General features: G+C 44.3%; 1 protein-coding gene across 1 annotated transcript in view; it reads left to right on the top strand.

Moving 5' to 3' along the window:
• Positions 1 to 13,921, top strand: part of LOC308379967 (F-actin-uncapping protein LRRC16A-like) — a gene marked incomplete at its 3' end in the record, with an annotated part of 64,108 nt that extends 50,187 nt beyond the window's left edge. The window contains exons 29-41 of the mRNA XM_080857244.1: positions 896 to 1,071; positions 1,309 to 1,396; positions 1,569 to 1,709; positions 3,026 to 3,043; positions 4,949 to 5,015; positions 5,259 to 5,452; positions 5,836 to 5,942; positions 6,673 to 7,141; positions 10,813 to 10,861; positions 11,169 to 11,435; positions 12,307 to 12,432; positions 13,230 to 13,385; positions 13,773 to 13,921. Coding sequence (XP_080713370.1) covers positions 896 to 1,071; positions 1,309 to 1,396; positions 1,569 to 1,709; positions 3,026 to 3,043; positions 4,949 to 5,015; positions 5,259 to 5,452; positions 5,836 to 5,942; positions 6,673 to 7,141; positions 10,813 to 10,861; positions 11,169 to 11,435; positions 12,307 to 12,432; positions 13,230 to 13,385; positions 13,773 to 13,921 — 2,007 coding nt within the window. The remainder of the gene's footprint in view (positions 1 to 895; positions 1,072 to 1,308; positions 1,397 to 1,568; positions 1,710 to 3,025; positions 3,044 to 4,948; positions 5,016 to 5,258; positions 5,453 to 5,835; positions 5,943 to 6,672; positions 7,142 to 10,812; positions 10,862 to 11,168; positions 11,436 to 12,306; positions 12,433 to 13,229; positions 13,386 to 13,772) is intronic.
• Positions 13,922 to 17,411: the final 3,490 nt, after the last annotated feature.

The raw sequence follows: 17,411 nt of genomic DNA, 5'->3' as shown, positions 1-17,411 counted from the left end.
TCAGAGTTACTTTGTCACAATTGGCAGTTATGAGTGGCTATAACATGTGGAGTCCCCCAGGGGTCAGTTCTCGGACCTCTTTTGTTTAATCTTTATATTTTAGGCCAATTTCTACAAAACATCAAAACTGATTACCATAGTAATGCAGGTGATGCATAGATATATCTGTCTCGCACCAAATGACCACAGGCCAATTAACTCACTGTGTCCACGTTTAAAGCAATTAAATAATTGGATGTGCCAAATCTCATTCAAAATGCTGCGGCTCAAGTTTTACCTACCTTTACACTGTCTTCCATTTAGTTACAGGATAGGCTTTACACTGCTTTTATTGGTCTATAAATCACTGAATGGTTTAGACTCTGAATACATCTATGATATGTTTAAAGAATTAAAACTGAGTAGAGTCCATGGACTCCGGTCAGCTAGTAGAGCCCAGAATCCAAACAAAACATGGTGAAGCAGCATTAAGCTGTTATGCTATTTACAAGTGGAACAAACTACCAGAATATCTTATATGTGCCCCAAATGTAGCATTTTTTTAATCCAAGTTAAAAATGTGCCTATGATTGAGCTCTAAACTTGCAGTCTATTCTTCTATTCTTCCTTGTATTTATAGAACTTACCTGTTCATTATATTTCTGTTAATTATCTTTTAATTACTACTTTATATACTTTGTTCTCTCTTCATTTTATAAAAATATATATCTTGAAATTAAAATGTTGTAATTATGTATTTTCCACTTTGTTTTTATTTTTCCTTTGGCTTTTTCCCTTTCACACTGTGTTATGGAATCTTCTGTTCTAGATAACAAAGCATTTAGTGTGAAAATAATTTTAGTGTGAATTCAATACTAATGCATATTGTCACACACCCGTGGTTTGGTTTTGGCAGAGTTTGCTGGAGTCAATGGTGGATTCAGCAGAAGGTCTGTGTCCGCATGTGATGCGGAAGGCCAACCTGCGACAGGACCTGATGAAGGCTTGCGTGGGCAAGATGGTGGTCCCCCGCAGCTTTGTCAAAGACACCCTACTGGAGCAATCGGGCATCGACATCATCAATAAGATCAGGTATGTAGAATGTTACTTAAAGTAAACATATTCCCCTTTCTTTCAATGAAAATTTGAGGCTGTTGTTTCGTGATTTATAGAAGCCAGGTTTTATTACCCATGTATTTGCTATACTGTTAGGTGGGTTAGATGGCCACAAGTGATGTCATGCCTAACATGAAAAGGTATCAGTATAAGAGCTTAGTGCAACTGTAACCAAATGCTCGTCTCACCTGGATCTCTCTGTCGTCTCCACAGTGAGGTGAAGCTGAGCCTTGCCTCCTTCCTCTCTGACCGCATTGTTGATGAGATACTTGTATCGCTCTCCAGCTCCCAACATACGCTGGTAAGATATTACGTTAGTCAGTTTTATCTCTTTGGAATGCTAAGTGATTGAAACATTTATTATACACACTTATACACAGATTGAGTATGAGTGACTTAGCTGCTCCATCCACTTAATGTGTTTCTATGCAATACTTGGTGTGAATTGCCTACTTCTCTCACCCCTCCGGCAGGCTGAGCACTTGTCCAGGAAGGGCCAGGCACTGACACGGCAGGGCTCTCTGGATCTGGACGTGCCCGAGGAGAGAGGCTCCAAACGGAGCACACTGGAGCTCATGGAGGGTGAGAGGCTGGATGACCTCGAGACCTGCATGGTGAGTTTCTTCTCCACGATCTTCTCTTTGAGAGTCTTCCCTCGTGAGAGCAAGATGGATGCGGAGATTTAAAAAGTTCTCTTTCATAACGAGTGTAACGGAAATGGCTTCTCGGCATAAAGCTTGAAGAGAATTATTTCTGAAGGGTTATCTCAGCTCTACTGTGGCCTAATCATGCTTAGTAGTACTAATGAGTTACACAATTCCACGTTAGCCACACTATGAGGTTTTGAAGAGTGTGGCAGTGGAAATCAGTATCATTAGCATTATAACCGGTGTAAAATGAATCTGTAGCTGATACACCGAACTGAGTGGATCAGGGAACTAAATCAGAAACCATGTGTTTAGGTTTGGTCCTTTACCACTTGATTGACAGTGAGGCACCTCCCTTCTGACCTGTGTGAGGGAGATGAATTCATGCCTTGATTAATTATTTTCATTTTCTTTTTCATTTTTTTTTTTTTATTTGGGCTCACACACTAGGCCTGGGAATATAGGAAATTGGACAAGGACATCTTGCCCAGTTTTAGATGCAGTTCAGTCTCTTGCGGTGAAGAAGCGTAGGCCCAATGGATGTGACAGATGTACAGGGATGTGTGCTGTATGTGTACATTTAAGCCCTTCTGCAAACACTCCCACCATCTCGGAGCATTTTTCCTTCTTTGCAGTGCAATTTGCAGTAGTTTCTTTTATTTGCAGTAGAATTATTTTTGCAATGGAAAACCTTACATAAATGCAATAAAGGTCAAGGAAATATTATATCTAAGAGCTGTGGAGGTAGTACTAAAAGGTTGTTTTGGAAAATTGTTTAGAGACTTTTAGACGTACACTACCAGTGTAATAGTGTGGTGGGACATAAAAGATAGTGTTCCCCATGCATTATACGCATCTTGTTTGTTTGCGACAGCATTTGTTATCAGCATTACCAAGGTCAGACCAGACCAGCCATTAGTTGTAGGTGTATTATTGGTTAAAGGGCCACTTTCATGAAGCCATCAGCATTTATGAGTGTTTTTAATTGATGAAAAGAGGCTATGCCCATGATCTCTCCTTTCTCAATGGCAACAGAGCGCAGTGGGTCTGCTGTGCTTTGTGGATGTCTCTGTCACACTGGAGACTTGTAAAGCTGGCCTTATTACGCTCTCTTTATTTCTTTCTTTATTTCTTACTATCTTTCTCCCTCTGAGTCTCTTTCTCTGTCTGGGAATGCCCGTTAATTCTGTCTGAAATCATTAATCCTTTCTTCTCATCTTCCTCTCTCTCGGTCTGATCTCTCTCCTGTCTGCCTTCTGTATTTCATTCTTTGCTTCATGGAGACTCTGTGCTGTACCAGTGTAAGTACTGCTTTTCTGTCTTTCTCACTGTCCTTCTTTCCTGCCTTTTTTGTTATCTTGCTCCTCGCACCTCTCACTTTCAGTTTTTGTTGTCGTTCTTTCTTCTCTCAGTCTCTCTACTTCTCTCCCTCTCTCTTTCTTGCTCTCTGTCTCACTCTCTGTCTCGCCTTCTCTCCTCTGCACCTCTGCAAGCCAGCGTCACTTTGCCTCAGTCATTATCACAGAGACCACAGGTGTCCAGACCCACCAGACCCTGTCCTGATCTCTGATCTCACCGTGTCCCCTCCAGTCCACCCACCAGCCCAGCCTTGCACTCCTGAGGGGTGGCCCTGCCTGTCACAGGACCAGCACACTCAAGGACACTGCTGAGACAGAGACAGGCAGCCACCCAGATATAGAGTGCTTAGGACACAGTCTCTCTCTCTCTCTTTCTCTCTCTCTCTCTCTCTCTCTCTCTCTTTCTGTCTCTCTCTCTCTTTCTCTTTTTCTCTTTGTCTGTCTCTATATCTCTCTCTCTTTCCGTCTCTCACACCCACTCTCCCCTACAATCAGATGGGAATTCTGGCCTTGTGCCGCCTCTATAAATGGATTTCATTAGAGCTCATCATCTGATGGGCTGCCTGTGTTTTAATCTCCCCCCGTGATGGATGAGAGAGGGGGGACCCAAAGGTGAGATGGACTTTGGCCATCTCACAGCTACTTGCAGCCAAAATGCCTCCTGTGACGAAACTGCTTTGTGATGCGTGCTCAAGACGCGTTTGTTCTGCCTGTGTTCTGCCTCTCCCTTTCATTTCAAAGACACGCATTTCACCTGTCACCTGCTCGTGTCATCCAACTATGTGACAAATTCAGTGTCCACACTAACCTACCTGAGAATGGATGCAATGCTAACCATTTGTTATCTAAGCCAACCCTATGCTGATCCAAGTTTCCTGTTGTATATAACACTGCTTGTAATTGTAGCCCTTTCCATCAGTCTGAATTTCTGCTTGTCTTCTAGAGCTGTTCCCTCTCCTTCTCCAGCATTTTTTTTCTAATGTAGAAATGCATTTTAATGTGATCTAGAGTCAACTGCAGAGACTGGTAGTTGACATTTGCCTGACATGAGTTCATGAGATGATCTGTCTCTTGACTACTTGAGTATAAACGTCCTCCACACTGAGTCCCACCAGCTATGCAGTAAGAGAGCAGCAGGTAGAGTTGACTTGTGTTGTCTCTAAGTACGGAGGCATGCTGAGCATCCAAGGTTATCGCTTGAAGTGGGAAGGCTTGTTTGAGGCTTGTTTGAGTCATTTATTCGGAGATCTTCGAGTGTGCATCCACACACACACACACACACACACACACACACACACAAAAGAGGCTCAGCTCAATCCCTCGACCACTTGACAGCAGCTCCACTGCTGGGTGAAGCTCCGCTCAGCTGATAAAGGGCTATGTGCTAAAAAGGACAGTGATAGACAAGGGATATGGGCGTGCTCCTGAAGAACAAGTCATTTTCTCTCTCTCTCTCTCTCTCTCTCTCTCTTTCTCTTTCTCTTTCTCTTTCTCTTTCTCTCTGCACTGAATGGAAAACAAACTGTCCAGAGAATTGACCTTTTTAAGACATTCATGAGTACTCTCGTTATTACTGGTTTCAGGGAAGGGATGCAGGAGTGAGACAATTAATTTCTCTAAGGAAACCAAAAGGTTCGGACCGCATTAATGACAGAAATGAGGCTTGTCAGATACCGGTTTCACTTCTGAATATTCATTATGTCCCTTATGCATAGACCAGCTTTTGTGTTTTATTTCCATTTCGACTGATGGCGTTTTGAACACGCCGGAGCATATGAGTTTGGGCGTTCATCCGTTTTCAAATCATTTTGGATAAGAAAACGATTAATCATTGCTCCTACTTCACAGATGACCCCAAAGTCCAAGAGGAAGAGCATTCACAGCCGAATGCTGCGGCCAGTCTCTCGTGCCTTTGGTAAGTTACAATTCACATGTAGATACTGACATCTCATAGAAACTGGTCTTGGATCATGAGAACATAATGTAGACCTGAATAGAGTCTTATTCCATGTGCATCTAATATGAAAGTATGTAGTCACTGGGTCAGAGATACAACTCCTTGCCCATTTCTAGTGCAGTTTGTCTTCATGGGATGCTGACAAATACACTGTTTTTAAACTCTCACCGTTCTCCCTGTCCATCCCTATTTACAATCCAGAGATGGAGTTCGACCTGGACAAGGCTCTGGAGGCTGTGCCCGTCCATCTGGACGAGCAGGCGGCTCCCAGTAAGCTGGAGAAGAAGGCGTCGGGAGCCATGGGCGAGCTGCCCTCAGAGGAGTGCAAGAAGCTCCAGCACTTCACCAAGCTCAGGCCCAAGAGGAACAAGAAGACCAACTCCAGCAAGGTCCCAGTAGGTGTCATGCCAGAGCTGCCCCTCTAACCGCTGACTTCACTGAATTTGTGTCAACTCTCAATTAGTCTAATCAGCAGTGGCCCAGATTCACTCAAGCCTTCATGTTTGGTTCAGCTCACTTTGGGTCCTGTTTGATATGTGAGCCAGCACGGTTCAAAGTCTAATTGATTCATGTGTATCTGGGCAATGATATGAACAAACACAACACGCATACGTGAATGTTGACTGTGGATAATTCAGCGCCCCTCCTCCCCCCCCCCCCCCCCCCATCTTGATGAGCTGTTTTTGTTAATCTGCCTGATTTGTGTTTATGATGCCGTTTTTAGTGTCTGCTTGTTAAGGCCTGTGAGGTCATTCTGAGGACGTTTTTGTTTTCACAGCAAATCAGCCCAGCTCCTCCACAGGAGGGAGAGCAGAATGGCCTCATGGGAAGAGTGGACGAGGGAGTGGATGAATTCTTCTCCAGGAAAGTCAGCAAAATGGACAAGTGAGTTGTTTGGCTCCCATTTCCATTTCAAGTCTAATTTCAGAATATCTGTCCCACCCTCATCTATGTGTGTTTAGTGAACATAGTTTTTTTTTTATAATTATGTCAATTATGTAATTTAGTTTTCCATCTGTTTGCAGCATATGGCAGAGACTTTGGGTTTACCCATATGGCACTATGCCCTAGAAGTGGAATTACAAGCCTTACACGCTCAATTGATTTAATATAAACTGTGTTAGACCATTTAATCACTCTAACATGCTGTGACATTGAACTTGTTTAAGCCACTAACGATGCATTTTTGATACATTCAAAATGTGCATTATTCAGAGACAATTCTGTCTGGCTGTCTTTCTCTCTCTCGAACCCAGCATGCCTTCCCTTTTTCAATACTGGTCATCAAACCCCTTACCTTAGACAAGGTGCTTTGAAAGTTGAGAACAGAGGATCATTCCAGAATGTTATGAAAAAAGTACAGGCTTGGAGGCTATGAAGCCAAAATATTTTTTGTTTAATATATTTAGGCATGGGCTACCTCATGGTCTACCTTTTGGTTTATATATATATTGACATGGGCTACCGTTTGTGTTTACGTGCCTGATCACATTTCGATGTCCCTGAGAAGATTTTAGATTTGACTTGTCCAACTGAGGAGGATTTTGTATGTTTGTGCATGTTTGCTCGGAGCTGAGTATTTCACTCTGGTTATCCTCTGACTCTTCTATCTCAGACGGCCTTTCCTCAGGAGCTCCGACTCACAGGATGGTGAGAAGAAGAAGAAAGGAGGCTTCCTGAACCTCATCAAGTCCCGCTCCTCCAGATCTGACAAGAGCCATGCCTCGGCCCCAGCCACAGCCCCAGCTCCTGCCCCAGCCCCAGCCCCCACCACCTCTGCCTCTGCCTCTGCCTCCTGCTCCACAGCAGCCTCTGCACCAGCATCAACGCCCGTGGTCCTGGAAGAGCCCTCCTCACCCAAAGTGCGGAGCCCGGTCCCAGAGGCCAGGGCCCGGCCCCCGGCGGAGCGCAGCAGCAGTTCGGACCGCTCAGAGGAGCTGAGGACGCCAGACTCCATAGACTCTCTGGACTCGGCTGAGGGCAGCCCCCAGAGCGGCAGGCGCTACGGCGTGCAGGTTATGGGCTGTAACCTACTGGCTGAGATGAAGGCCAAGCAGGAGAAGAGGGCATTTGGCTCACATAAGGTGTGTCTATGTGTGGCTGTGTGTCTGTGTGCGTGCGTGTCTGTGTTTGTGTGGGCATGTGTGTGTGTGTGTGTGTGTGCGTGTGTGTGTGTGTGTGTGTGTGTGTGCGCGCGCAGGTGTGTGTGCTCTGGGTCTGCGTCAGATGGACTGCTATCACTTAGGCATCCTGTTTAAGTCATGAGGGCAAGTAAGTTAGTGTGTTAGTGGGTTTGGTTTGTGAGCGAGAGAGTGATAGAGAGAGCTGAAGAAGCAACCATATGTTCACCTCCAAATGAAGCAGGACTTCCCAGTAAAAGGAGGAGGACAAAAATTGTGCACTGCTTTTCTACTTCATTTGAGGACAAATTCAAGATTTTAGGTATTTTCATTTCTAAATAATTTAACGTTGAGCTTTATACTTATAATTGTATTGACATTTTTGTGTGACACTGCAGTATGATCACTGAATTTGAATATGTGTTGATGCTGCTTAAATCTCAATAGAACTGGGGTTTGAGTTTTGTCTTCACTCCCTAGTTTTGTTAGGTGGTGGTTCCCCCTAGTGACCAAGTGTTTGTTTGCAGTCCAGATGCATGCTCACTGAAGTACACGGTGTTTAGCAGTTTGACACTTTTTGTAGCACGTTTTTATAGGCATCTAAGACTGAAGATTAATTTGAAGATGGTAACAAAGTAAGATTCCTAGTTTTTGACCCAAACTGCTTCCTGCTGCTTTAAGGACTAGAGGAGGACTTTGTTCACTGCATCTACACGCTGCTGTCCTCCTTACTGACCTTCATCATTAGCATGTGTGTCAAGGGATGACGATCTAGCAGGGAATGTGTTTTATCTCTTGGTCTTTTCACTGAACAAGTAACTACTACGTTATGTCTTCCATCATGAAATGCAATTGATCTGGATGTGAATGACCAATACCAGATGGACTGAATGCCTTTCAGGTTGCAGTAGATCTGACGGAATGGATGTGTGTGTGTGGGGGCTATTTGCAGCCAAAGCCTGTGAATGGGATCAGACGGTGGAATTTGGAGGGCTTTCAGAGAAATCAGGATGTGTTTGTTGTGGTCTCAGTGGGGTGTTGCATCAGACTATTAGACTGGCACTGCACAGAGTGACGTTAAGACATCACACCAGAGATAACATAGAGCTACCTGCCACACCGAAATGACAAATGTTTGAGGGGGATCAAGAGAGTGTGTGTCTGTGTGTCTGTGTCTGTGTGTGTGAGAGAGAGAGAGAAAGTAAGAGGTTTATGGTGTTTGCAGGAGTTATGTTTGCTCTGACCTGGCCTCACTGCTAAAAGCTCTGCCTGCCATCTGTTGGCCAGATTGTCACTGGTGTCAACAGACCCTGTCAGCAGAGCGCCATCTACAGGGGATGAATAGAAACGTGGGCCATGACAAAGATGGGTATCCTGTTCTTCTGTCAATGACCGAGTGATTCTATCACATACAATCACAGACCAAGCCAGAGTAGCTTGTTACTATCAAATGACATAGTTAGGTAGGTTTAGCTTTGCACATGCTTTGCCTTGGTGTTTTTGGGTAAATAATACTACAGACCAGAGGTTGGGTAATGCAGCATAACTAAGTTTAATTTAGTGACTGTCAGACACACTCATATGCAGAAACACTTTGTTGAAGTGTATAGAAGGGAGAGGGGTATATTTTTATTATGAGTTTGATTTATTTATGGCAGTTAGAATAACTTTAAAACGACAACTACTCATTCATGAACAGGACATTCAGTTCGGGGCTATGAAGACACCCCCACGGTCTTATGCTCAAGACACCGTAAAATGGCAGCGTAGTGATGACTCTGGGTCCTGTAGTTGAAATGTTCTATCTTCCTCCGCTTCCTGTCTGCCTGCCTGTCGTGGGAGAGCTGGGCAGACCTAACAGATGGGCGGTGTAGCCGTTCCGCCACGTTAGCCTGTTAGAGGTAGCACGGGCCATTGCAGCTCACATTGACCCTGTAGAAGTGAATGAGGCTTGTAATGTTGCTGTTGAAACCCTTTCCCCCCACGAGTGTCTCTCTGGTCTTTTTGCCTTTGAAAAAAGGTTGGAAAAAACAGTCCGTTCTTGCTAAGTTGTGCACATAATTCTTCTTGAGGTGTAGTGGCGCTTCTGACTGATATTTTTGGCTCGGAGTTGAGCTGACATGCCAGTACCACAGCTAAGAAATCTGTCAGGGTGAGGTGTGGTCAGCGGTGCTGTCGGTTAAACCCAAGCTGTGTCTAGGTGGTACCGCCTAAGGCTTGGCGCCTGTTGGAATGCTTTTGGCCTGGGTCCTGATGGGATAGACCGAGTCAGGGTGCCGGTGGGGTGCCTGCGGAGCCAGCAGGGAGGTTGATGGAGCTATTTGTTTCTCCATGCGCGCTATAACATGAGCTGGTGGGTGGAGAAGGTGTACTGCTGTGGTCCGGAGGAATACTCTGTCTTACGTTTGGGTTCAGGCTGCTAATAAGAGCTCTTAAGTTCTCATTGTTTGGATGTGGAAGTTTGATAGATAGATAGATAGATGGATACTTTATTGATCCCGAGGGAAATTAAGGTCATCCAGTAGCTTATACTTACAAACAAACATGAATCACAATAAATACAGAAACACAAACAATACACATAGGGAGAACATGTACACATGGGGGTGGGGTGTTTACATATAAAATATACATATAACATTGTGCTTTACTTGTGACAGAGCTGCAAGTAGTGGAAAGTGCAAAAATGTTCATGTGCCTGTGTGGATAGTGCAAAGAGCCCTCCTTTCTCACCAGCCTGTCAAGTCGCCCTGCATCCCTCTTCTTAGTGCTGCCTCCCCAGCACACCACAGCATAGAAAAGGACGCTGGCAACAACAGACTGGTAAAACATGCGCAGGAGTTTGTTGCAGACATTGAAGGACCTCAGCCTCCTCAGGAAAGTGGAGTCGGCTCTGGCCCTTCTTGTAGATGGCATCTATGTTAGCTGACCAGTCTAGTTTATTGTCCAGGTGAACTCCTAAGTGCTTGTAGGTGCTGACCACCTCCACACTGACACCCTCTATGGAGATTGGTAGCAGAGGGGGCTAAGACCTCCTAAAGTCTACCACCATCTCCTTGGTCTTGGAGGTGTTCAGCTGCAGGTGGTTATTCCTACACCACTGCACAAAGTTGTCCACCAGGCTCCTGTACTCACCCTCCTGTCCATCCCTGATACACCCCACAACAGCAGAGTCATCAGAGAACTTCTGGATGTGGCCCGACTCTGTGTTGTAAGTGAAGTCTGATGTGTACAGGGTGAACAGCACTGGTGAGAGTACAGTCCCCTGTGGAGCGCCGGTGCTGCACAACACAGTCTCAGATTCGCAGTCTTTCAGCCTGACGAACTGCGGCCTCTCCGTCAGGTAGTCCGTGACCCAGGATACAAGGTGGGAGTTCACACCCATCTGCACGAGCTTGTCACTCAGACAGAGGGGCTGGATGGTGTTGAAGGCACTGGAGGAATCAAAGTGACGTGTGATGTGAAGCTTTGTTTTGGGACAGTAGCCTTTGTGGTAATTGTGCTTGTGTTATGGTGGTGATTGTGTGGAGGTGAAGAAGCTTTAATGTGATGGAGTGGATATGAAAACTGTCTAAACGCTGTGACTTGTCTGATGGTGTGGACTGTGCTTAATGATAAGGTTTGCTGTTTTACAGATACCAGACTCCGGGTCAAGTCTGGACAGACCCGAGACTCCTGGGTCAGGTGAGTGCTGAGGTCCCATTCCCTTACAGTCAGAACATAGAACACTGAAATAGGAACTTGTTACATTCAGTGACTACTCTGCAGCTGTGCTTTAATGTCGTTTCTTGTCTGCGTACACCACACACCTCTCCATGTGATCCAAATATATGTATGGCAGGCTGTGGTCACCTATAGTTATCGAGAGTTTGTTCAAGAAACGTTCTCAGTACTTCTCAGTGTTCATATTGTATTGTAAGTAGTCATATTCCTGTTGCATTGTTGTTGAGGTTGTGATGTGGACTCCCACTCTCTGTCTCTGTGTTATCAGTTAAGGGCCAGCCCGCCAGCGCAGAAACTAAACATCCTGCTGGACTGAAGGGGGAAGGGGCAGTTGGTTCTGAGAAGCCTGCAGTGACTGAGTCCAAATCTGACAAGCCAGAGAAGCCGGAGAGGCCCGACCCGGCATTAAAACCCAAAGCCCCGTGTACCGCTCAGACACCCCCCAGTCCGAAGCCCCCGCCTCAGGGGAGCAAACCGACTCTGGCTGCCCGGCCTTCCATCCCTCAGAAGCCACGGCCCAGCTGCAAGAGCACTGGTAAGGAACCTCTAATCAAGTCTGTGATTCACAGCAGGATTCATCTTGACAGGGGGGTCTTTAGGATAGGCACAAAGAGGCAACATGGAGACAAAAGTTGCAATGTATTCACCCACCACCAGGGGGTTTAGAGTATCCATGTGCAAAAAGGAGAAAAATAGAGAATATTTACAAAACAGCTGAATATGCACAACCAATAGAATACCTGGAGACAGATCCCAAAAAAAAGCCTCTCAACAACTTCCAGGCTAACCCTTTTACCAAGTAGCTGAACCCACCCCTGATAGGCACATCCCATTACAGGCCCACAACACCAGGGGGATATCTCACGCCAGGAGGAAATATAAGCTAAACAACTTTAAATGGTACCAATTGTATTACCAATAATGACAGGCCTTCACAACAATGTCAACAAAGAGTTACAGATAACATTCTTCATCGAAAACATTCTGGATTTAGTTAATGGATTTTGCAAGAGCGCAACCATGATCCTCACAAACCGGCCAAAACCATATAGCCGTATAGCACACTTCCTAAGAACACAGGAAAGGTGCAATGGTGGCAAAAACTTTTCCAACATTGTTTGCTGAACAAACATTGTACGGACACCATACCAGTTATTCTCTTTGCACATGGTGCATACAAAGACAAATTAATACCACAGAGATGTGTCAAAAGAAAATGTGTGCAATAAAACGACAAATGAATGGGCGTGAGTGAAATGTTTTCCACGATTTCAGGAATATGTGTGTTGCCTTTTACACATGCAAGCCAAGTTAAACCAGTTCAGAATGTTATATCTACCTTTTAAGACAAGGCACCACAGCCCCTATGATCATAACCACTGGTGACGTTTGTTTATGTGCATTAGACGAAGCCCCTGACTCTCCTGGAGCTAGTACGCCCCCTAAAGGACCAGGTCTGCCACACAGCCTGAAGAGAGTGCCCTCAGTGAAGGAGGGGCCCACGCTGGGGAGCAGACGCTCTCCTCAGGAGGGTAGGTACTCGGGGTGTCTGTCAGGAGATGCTGCCTTTAGAAAGGGAGGTTCCTTATTAGGTGAATCTGTTCATGACGACTCATATGTGAATAGAAGAATAATAACAAGTAATTTATGTTGTCTTGGGCGCCTTTTGAAGATTGGTTTGTAATGCATGGTGACGTCTTTCATTGCACGTTGTCCATGTGTTTTGTCTTTTCCCTTCAAGGTCTGTTGGCATCAATCCAAAATGTTTTTTTTCCATCTTCACTTGTCATTTCATGTATGGGCAGTGTGTCAAGCTCCTAATACCCTTGGTTTAGTCATCTAGCTGACAAGAATTAGCTTTTTGTTTGGTCGTTGATATTTGTCTCTAGTCCAATGGATAGTACCAATGGATTTATACAGCAAGAGTTCTCAGTAGTAGCCGCTTTCTTAATACATTAACATTTCGATTTAGAAAGTAGTGGTTCAGTTCAGTGTGCAGTTTCATTCTCATTTGGACATAGTTGTAGCCGTGTGCTTAAAAGCAAAGCCGTGGAGGTGGGTAGAGTTTACTTAGTGTCAAACAGTTATTAATTATTAACAGACCAGATAACCAGGGATAGATAAAGTGATTATATTATTGTCAGGATAGACCTTATAGACCATATAGACTGCTCTGTCTAATTATTTTCTGAAGGCTAGGTTATTAATTTGGGGAACCAGGGTAAGAGTGTCCCAGAAGTCCTCACTTAAAGGAGGAAAAACAATCTGTTGAGAGGTCCGAGCTGGTTAGAGATTTAGGCTAAATGGCAGCCTGCTCCCCTTTTCTCAGCGGAGCTTCCAGCAGAGGCTAGTGTGCCCGACCTAGGCCAGGACCTCGAGCGCCTGGTGGCAGCCCCCAGGGTCCGACCCCTTCGCCGCACCTCCAGCGCCACTGCTGAGGAGGAGACCCAGCTGCAGGCCGGCCGGACTTCCCTTACATGGCCCGGTTAGACCTCACTCAACCCCCACCACCACTACACACCACCCATACCATCCCACCCACCCTCCCTGCATTGCTGTGTCCAGTACCACGTCTCATCTTTTTCCAAGTGCACTTAGATTCTGTCATCTTTCTATGCTTTTTACTGTAATGCCTCTTGTCTGCTTTGTGTATGTTAAACTTAAATTCATGTTTATGTATTACATTACTTCTGGGTCATTCTGGATGTTGCATGCGTTTCATTATTACGTCCCATAGCCAAATCCATGACGAGAAGCTTAATGCCTAATGATGTAGAACTAAGCAACAATGGGGGCCAAGGCCTCACTTCAGTGCTGCCCCCTGCTGGTGAAACTCTTTGTAACATATTTATGTCTCCCATTGTGCTTACAGTAAAGCAGGGATCCACATCCGACTCCCCTCAGAGCTCCAGCCCAGGCCCCGGCCGACTCGCAGCGAGAGAGAACGGAACCAAGTCCAAGGACCGGGACAAGAGCAAGGAGGAGGGCGGCGGCGGCAACAAAGACTTTGTATTTATCTGAGAAGGGTGCGCAGAGACATAATGGCCCAACTGTGTCCATTTGCTTCCTTCTCCACAAGAGCCATCAGGAAATGCTATGAGACTGTTAGAGAAGCTGCCTTCCACCTCTACTGTAGCGCACCCCTCAGGTTCCCCCTTATGTCAGGCATCTCTCTTTTGGAGAACTAAACTAGAATCAGTTTAACCCTTTGAACTATTGTTAGGGAGATTTGATTGTTTTGGTGAGTTCATCCAGAAGTTTTTTTTCTTCCAGACCCCCACTGAAGAGGAGGTCACCCTTAAAACCTGCACATTGCCCCCCCCCCCCCCCTACTTGACTGGGCTTATCTGCCATTGCAGTGTAGTGTCAAGTGTCTGCAGTAGACCTACTGCAACGTTTCACCTCAGCCCTGAAATATGGCTAAAAGGGCTCCAAGCACTGTGATCAAAGGAACAGGGTGTTTAACCACTGTGTCAAATACAAGGTCAAGGTCTCCCCAGTGCTCTATCCGGTCTGGTGCCTCCAGGCACTGACATGGAATCAGTGAAGAGGTCTCTGTCCTGCCTTAGTCAGTACTGTGATTTACCTTTAAGAGTTAAGGCTGGACAGACAGAAAACATGACTACAGGCCACTTCTCATCCACACCTACTCTTTGCCTCAGGCCTTTATTTTTTTATATTTGCTCTGTCTGTGTCTCTCGATCGCCTACTTGCACACACTGGCGTTTGCACACACAGCCCCAAGTCCACAGTTTCCGCAGCATCTGTTGTGCTGCAGAGTTAGTCTGCATGTTCTTGATCTAGCCTGTGCGTGGAACTGAAGCAGCTGGCAGATTTCTGTTGTGTCTCATGAAAGAAGGAACCATGTTTTATTTCCTGGAGGCTAAGCTACGTGCTCCCATATGTCCTCTTAACAGCCCATTCTACGTTTGCCACTTACAGTTTGTGACATGCATGTAAGGTTTATGTGTATATATGTGCATCTGGGTGTGTGTATATGTATGTGAAATGTACAATACTTTGGCAAACAAAATACTAATGTAATATATATGCACACATGTGTGCGTAAGCAAAGTCCTCTATTAATATGGTACTAAGCACACTGTCATCAAGGCAGTTTATAATTTGTTGTTATACTGTTAACTGGTTGTTGGAGATTCCATTTTTACACATTACAATGGCTCTTCCTCCTTTCAATGTACATTGTGTTAGTACTATACAAAGCAATTCATTTTAGTTTTGTTATTGCGCTCTAAGCACAATAAACATTGTTTTCTTCATGGGCTAGGGAAATAAACATGTGTGATAAATCTGAAGTCAGTTACTAAAATAACTTGAATGAATGTTACTTATTAAAGTAACCACGTTGTGTTTGTCCCTTTTTGTCCTACTGGTTCTGATATGCCACCTTCCATCTATAATGCATTCTAGATAGTGGACAATTATTTGTGTATATTTATACTGATTAAAACTCTTTTACATAGCAAAACCATTGACCCGGTGTCCGTTATCTACGAGTGTGTGCACGCTCTGTGGTTGCAGACAGGGTCACCATGGTCTGGCATGCGTGTGCGCATCAGTAACAATGATGCGATGTACTACCAGGGTTGAAATGATTCCTTTAAAAATGCATTCCAAAAACAATTACTGATTACCTGTTAAAAATTGTATTCAGTAACCTAATCCAAGTATCACAATATTAAAGTAATGTAACTTGATTACTTTCCGTTATTAATGGATTTCCTCAATGCCAAATGTGCAAATGAAGACAACTAAAAAGAGACATCAAAGCCTTATCCACTCTATATTTGTGGTTTTCTCCAATTTGATGTCTGTGATGGATTTAAATGCTGAAAAACATTGGTCCTACCTTGAGAAAAAGACATTTACTGCTAGAGTAATAAACTGTGCAACTCAATGGTCACATGCAAATTCATGAAGTGGTTGTTATATTCACAAACCCCTTCTAAGAGGTCAGATGACATACTTTCCGCATTTGTGCTAGTAGTGCTATATAAATAAAAATGTATATGGGCGTCCTACTTATTAATGTACTATTTTGTCATAGTTATGTGTTAGACAAACTGAACCCAATACTAATTATGTAAAGCTATTTTTATGTGCCACTGTATTGATTGGAATTGCCCAATCCCATTTGCAATATAGCCTGTGCCTGCTGGGCGGAAATGTGAACTAGTTCAGTTTGTTGCCCTGAAGGAAAATGGGCATGAGGGCCGTGTGTTCCGAAATTGTGAGCACAGCAACGTAAACCACTATAGCCCACATGCACATCCCAATGAATTTAACACACAATCATAAACAAATAAATGCATTTATTTCACAAGCATGAACTTTAATTCAGATTATTATTATACACACATGGCATTTGCATCGCGGATGATAAAAATACTTTTATGATAGCCAACGCATGCATGCTTTGTCAGTGCTTGTAATGTCCTGCGACAATCTGCCGGTGATTTCCTTCGCACGAATGGTTCCCCATATTCAAAATCAGAGTTGGCTAAATTAACAAATATTGCCTAGGAAAACTGATATGCGTGATAGCCCGTTAAGCGTCTCCGCTCCGCTGAGCAAATAAAATGCTGTGTGTGTTTTGTGCCACTTCAAATATTTCTAAATTATGCCAGGGGGACTTTTTTTTCGGAATATTGAGCTTTTGGAATATTGGGCTTTCGGAACACTGGGCCGTCCCCATTTTCACTGCGGGGAGCCATAAGGTGCACTGCACTGTTATGTTCTTCCCACTTTAAGCTTCGAGGACAATATAGTGTCGATATTTCCATCCTGGGAAAGCATTTTTTGAACTCAGGTCATCATATGGTTTTCTCTGTGGTCTTCTCGTGACGTGTTGTAAAGTGCGCGTGTGGATGATAGTAAAATGTTCTGCATTTTAAAATCTATTGTAATCCTGTTAATAATCCCAATTTTTGCTTAAAGTATCTGTAATCTAATTACGTAATACAGTTACACTTTTTTGTATCGTAATAACATAACGCTGTTCCATGTATTCCGTTACTCCCCAAGCCTGTGTACTACCTTGTATTATCTGATATTGTGATCAAACCACGCTAGCAAGCTTGACAGTTGAACTTGAGTTTGCACCATAATATAAAAGTTAACCAGCTTGCCAAGATTTGAAGGAACCTGTCGCTCTACCTTGCCTTGACGTTAAATAGTATTAAGAAAAATCGTTGTTGTTTAAGCAGAATATCCGAATTTATATTATGAAACAAAATTAGGTCTCCCTTGCTGACCTATTTCTCCTCCTGCCTTGCCATCCATCTGGCTCAGGCACCAGCGCACTGACAGACGAGGGTGAGGGTTGATCTGCCTGGCGGCTTTTGGGGAAACCCATTGATAACACAAAAGGAAACCCCGTGAAACATCTGATGTTGGCAAATTGCTACATTTTATATCCTCTACAGCTACATATGAGTAGCATTAGCTTTAGTTTTAGCCATTAACTGAACTATTAAGACTTTATAAAAAA

The sequence above is a fragment of the Sprattus sprattus genome, assembly GCF_963457725.1.
Source record: "Sprattus sprattus genome assembly, chromosome: 18".
Classification (NCBI taxonomy): domain Eukaryota; kingdom Metazoa; phylum Chordata; class Actinopteri; order Clupeiformes; family Clupeidae; genus Sprattus; species Sprattus sprattus.
This window is presented reverse-complemented; position numbering and strand designations above follow the sequence as displayed.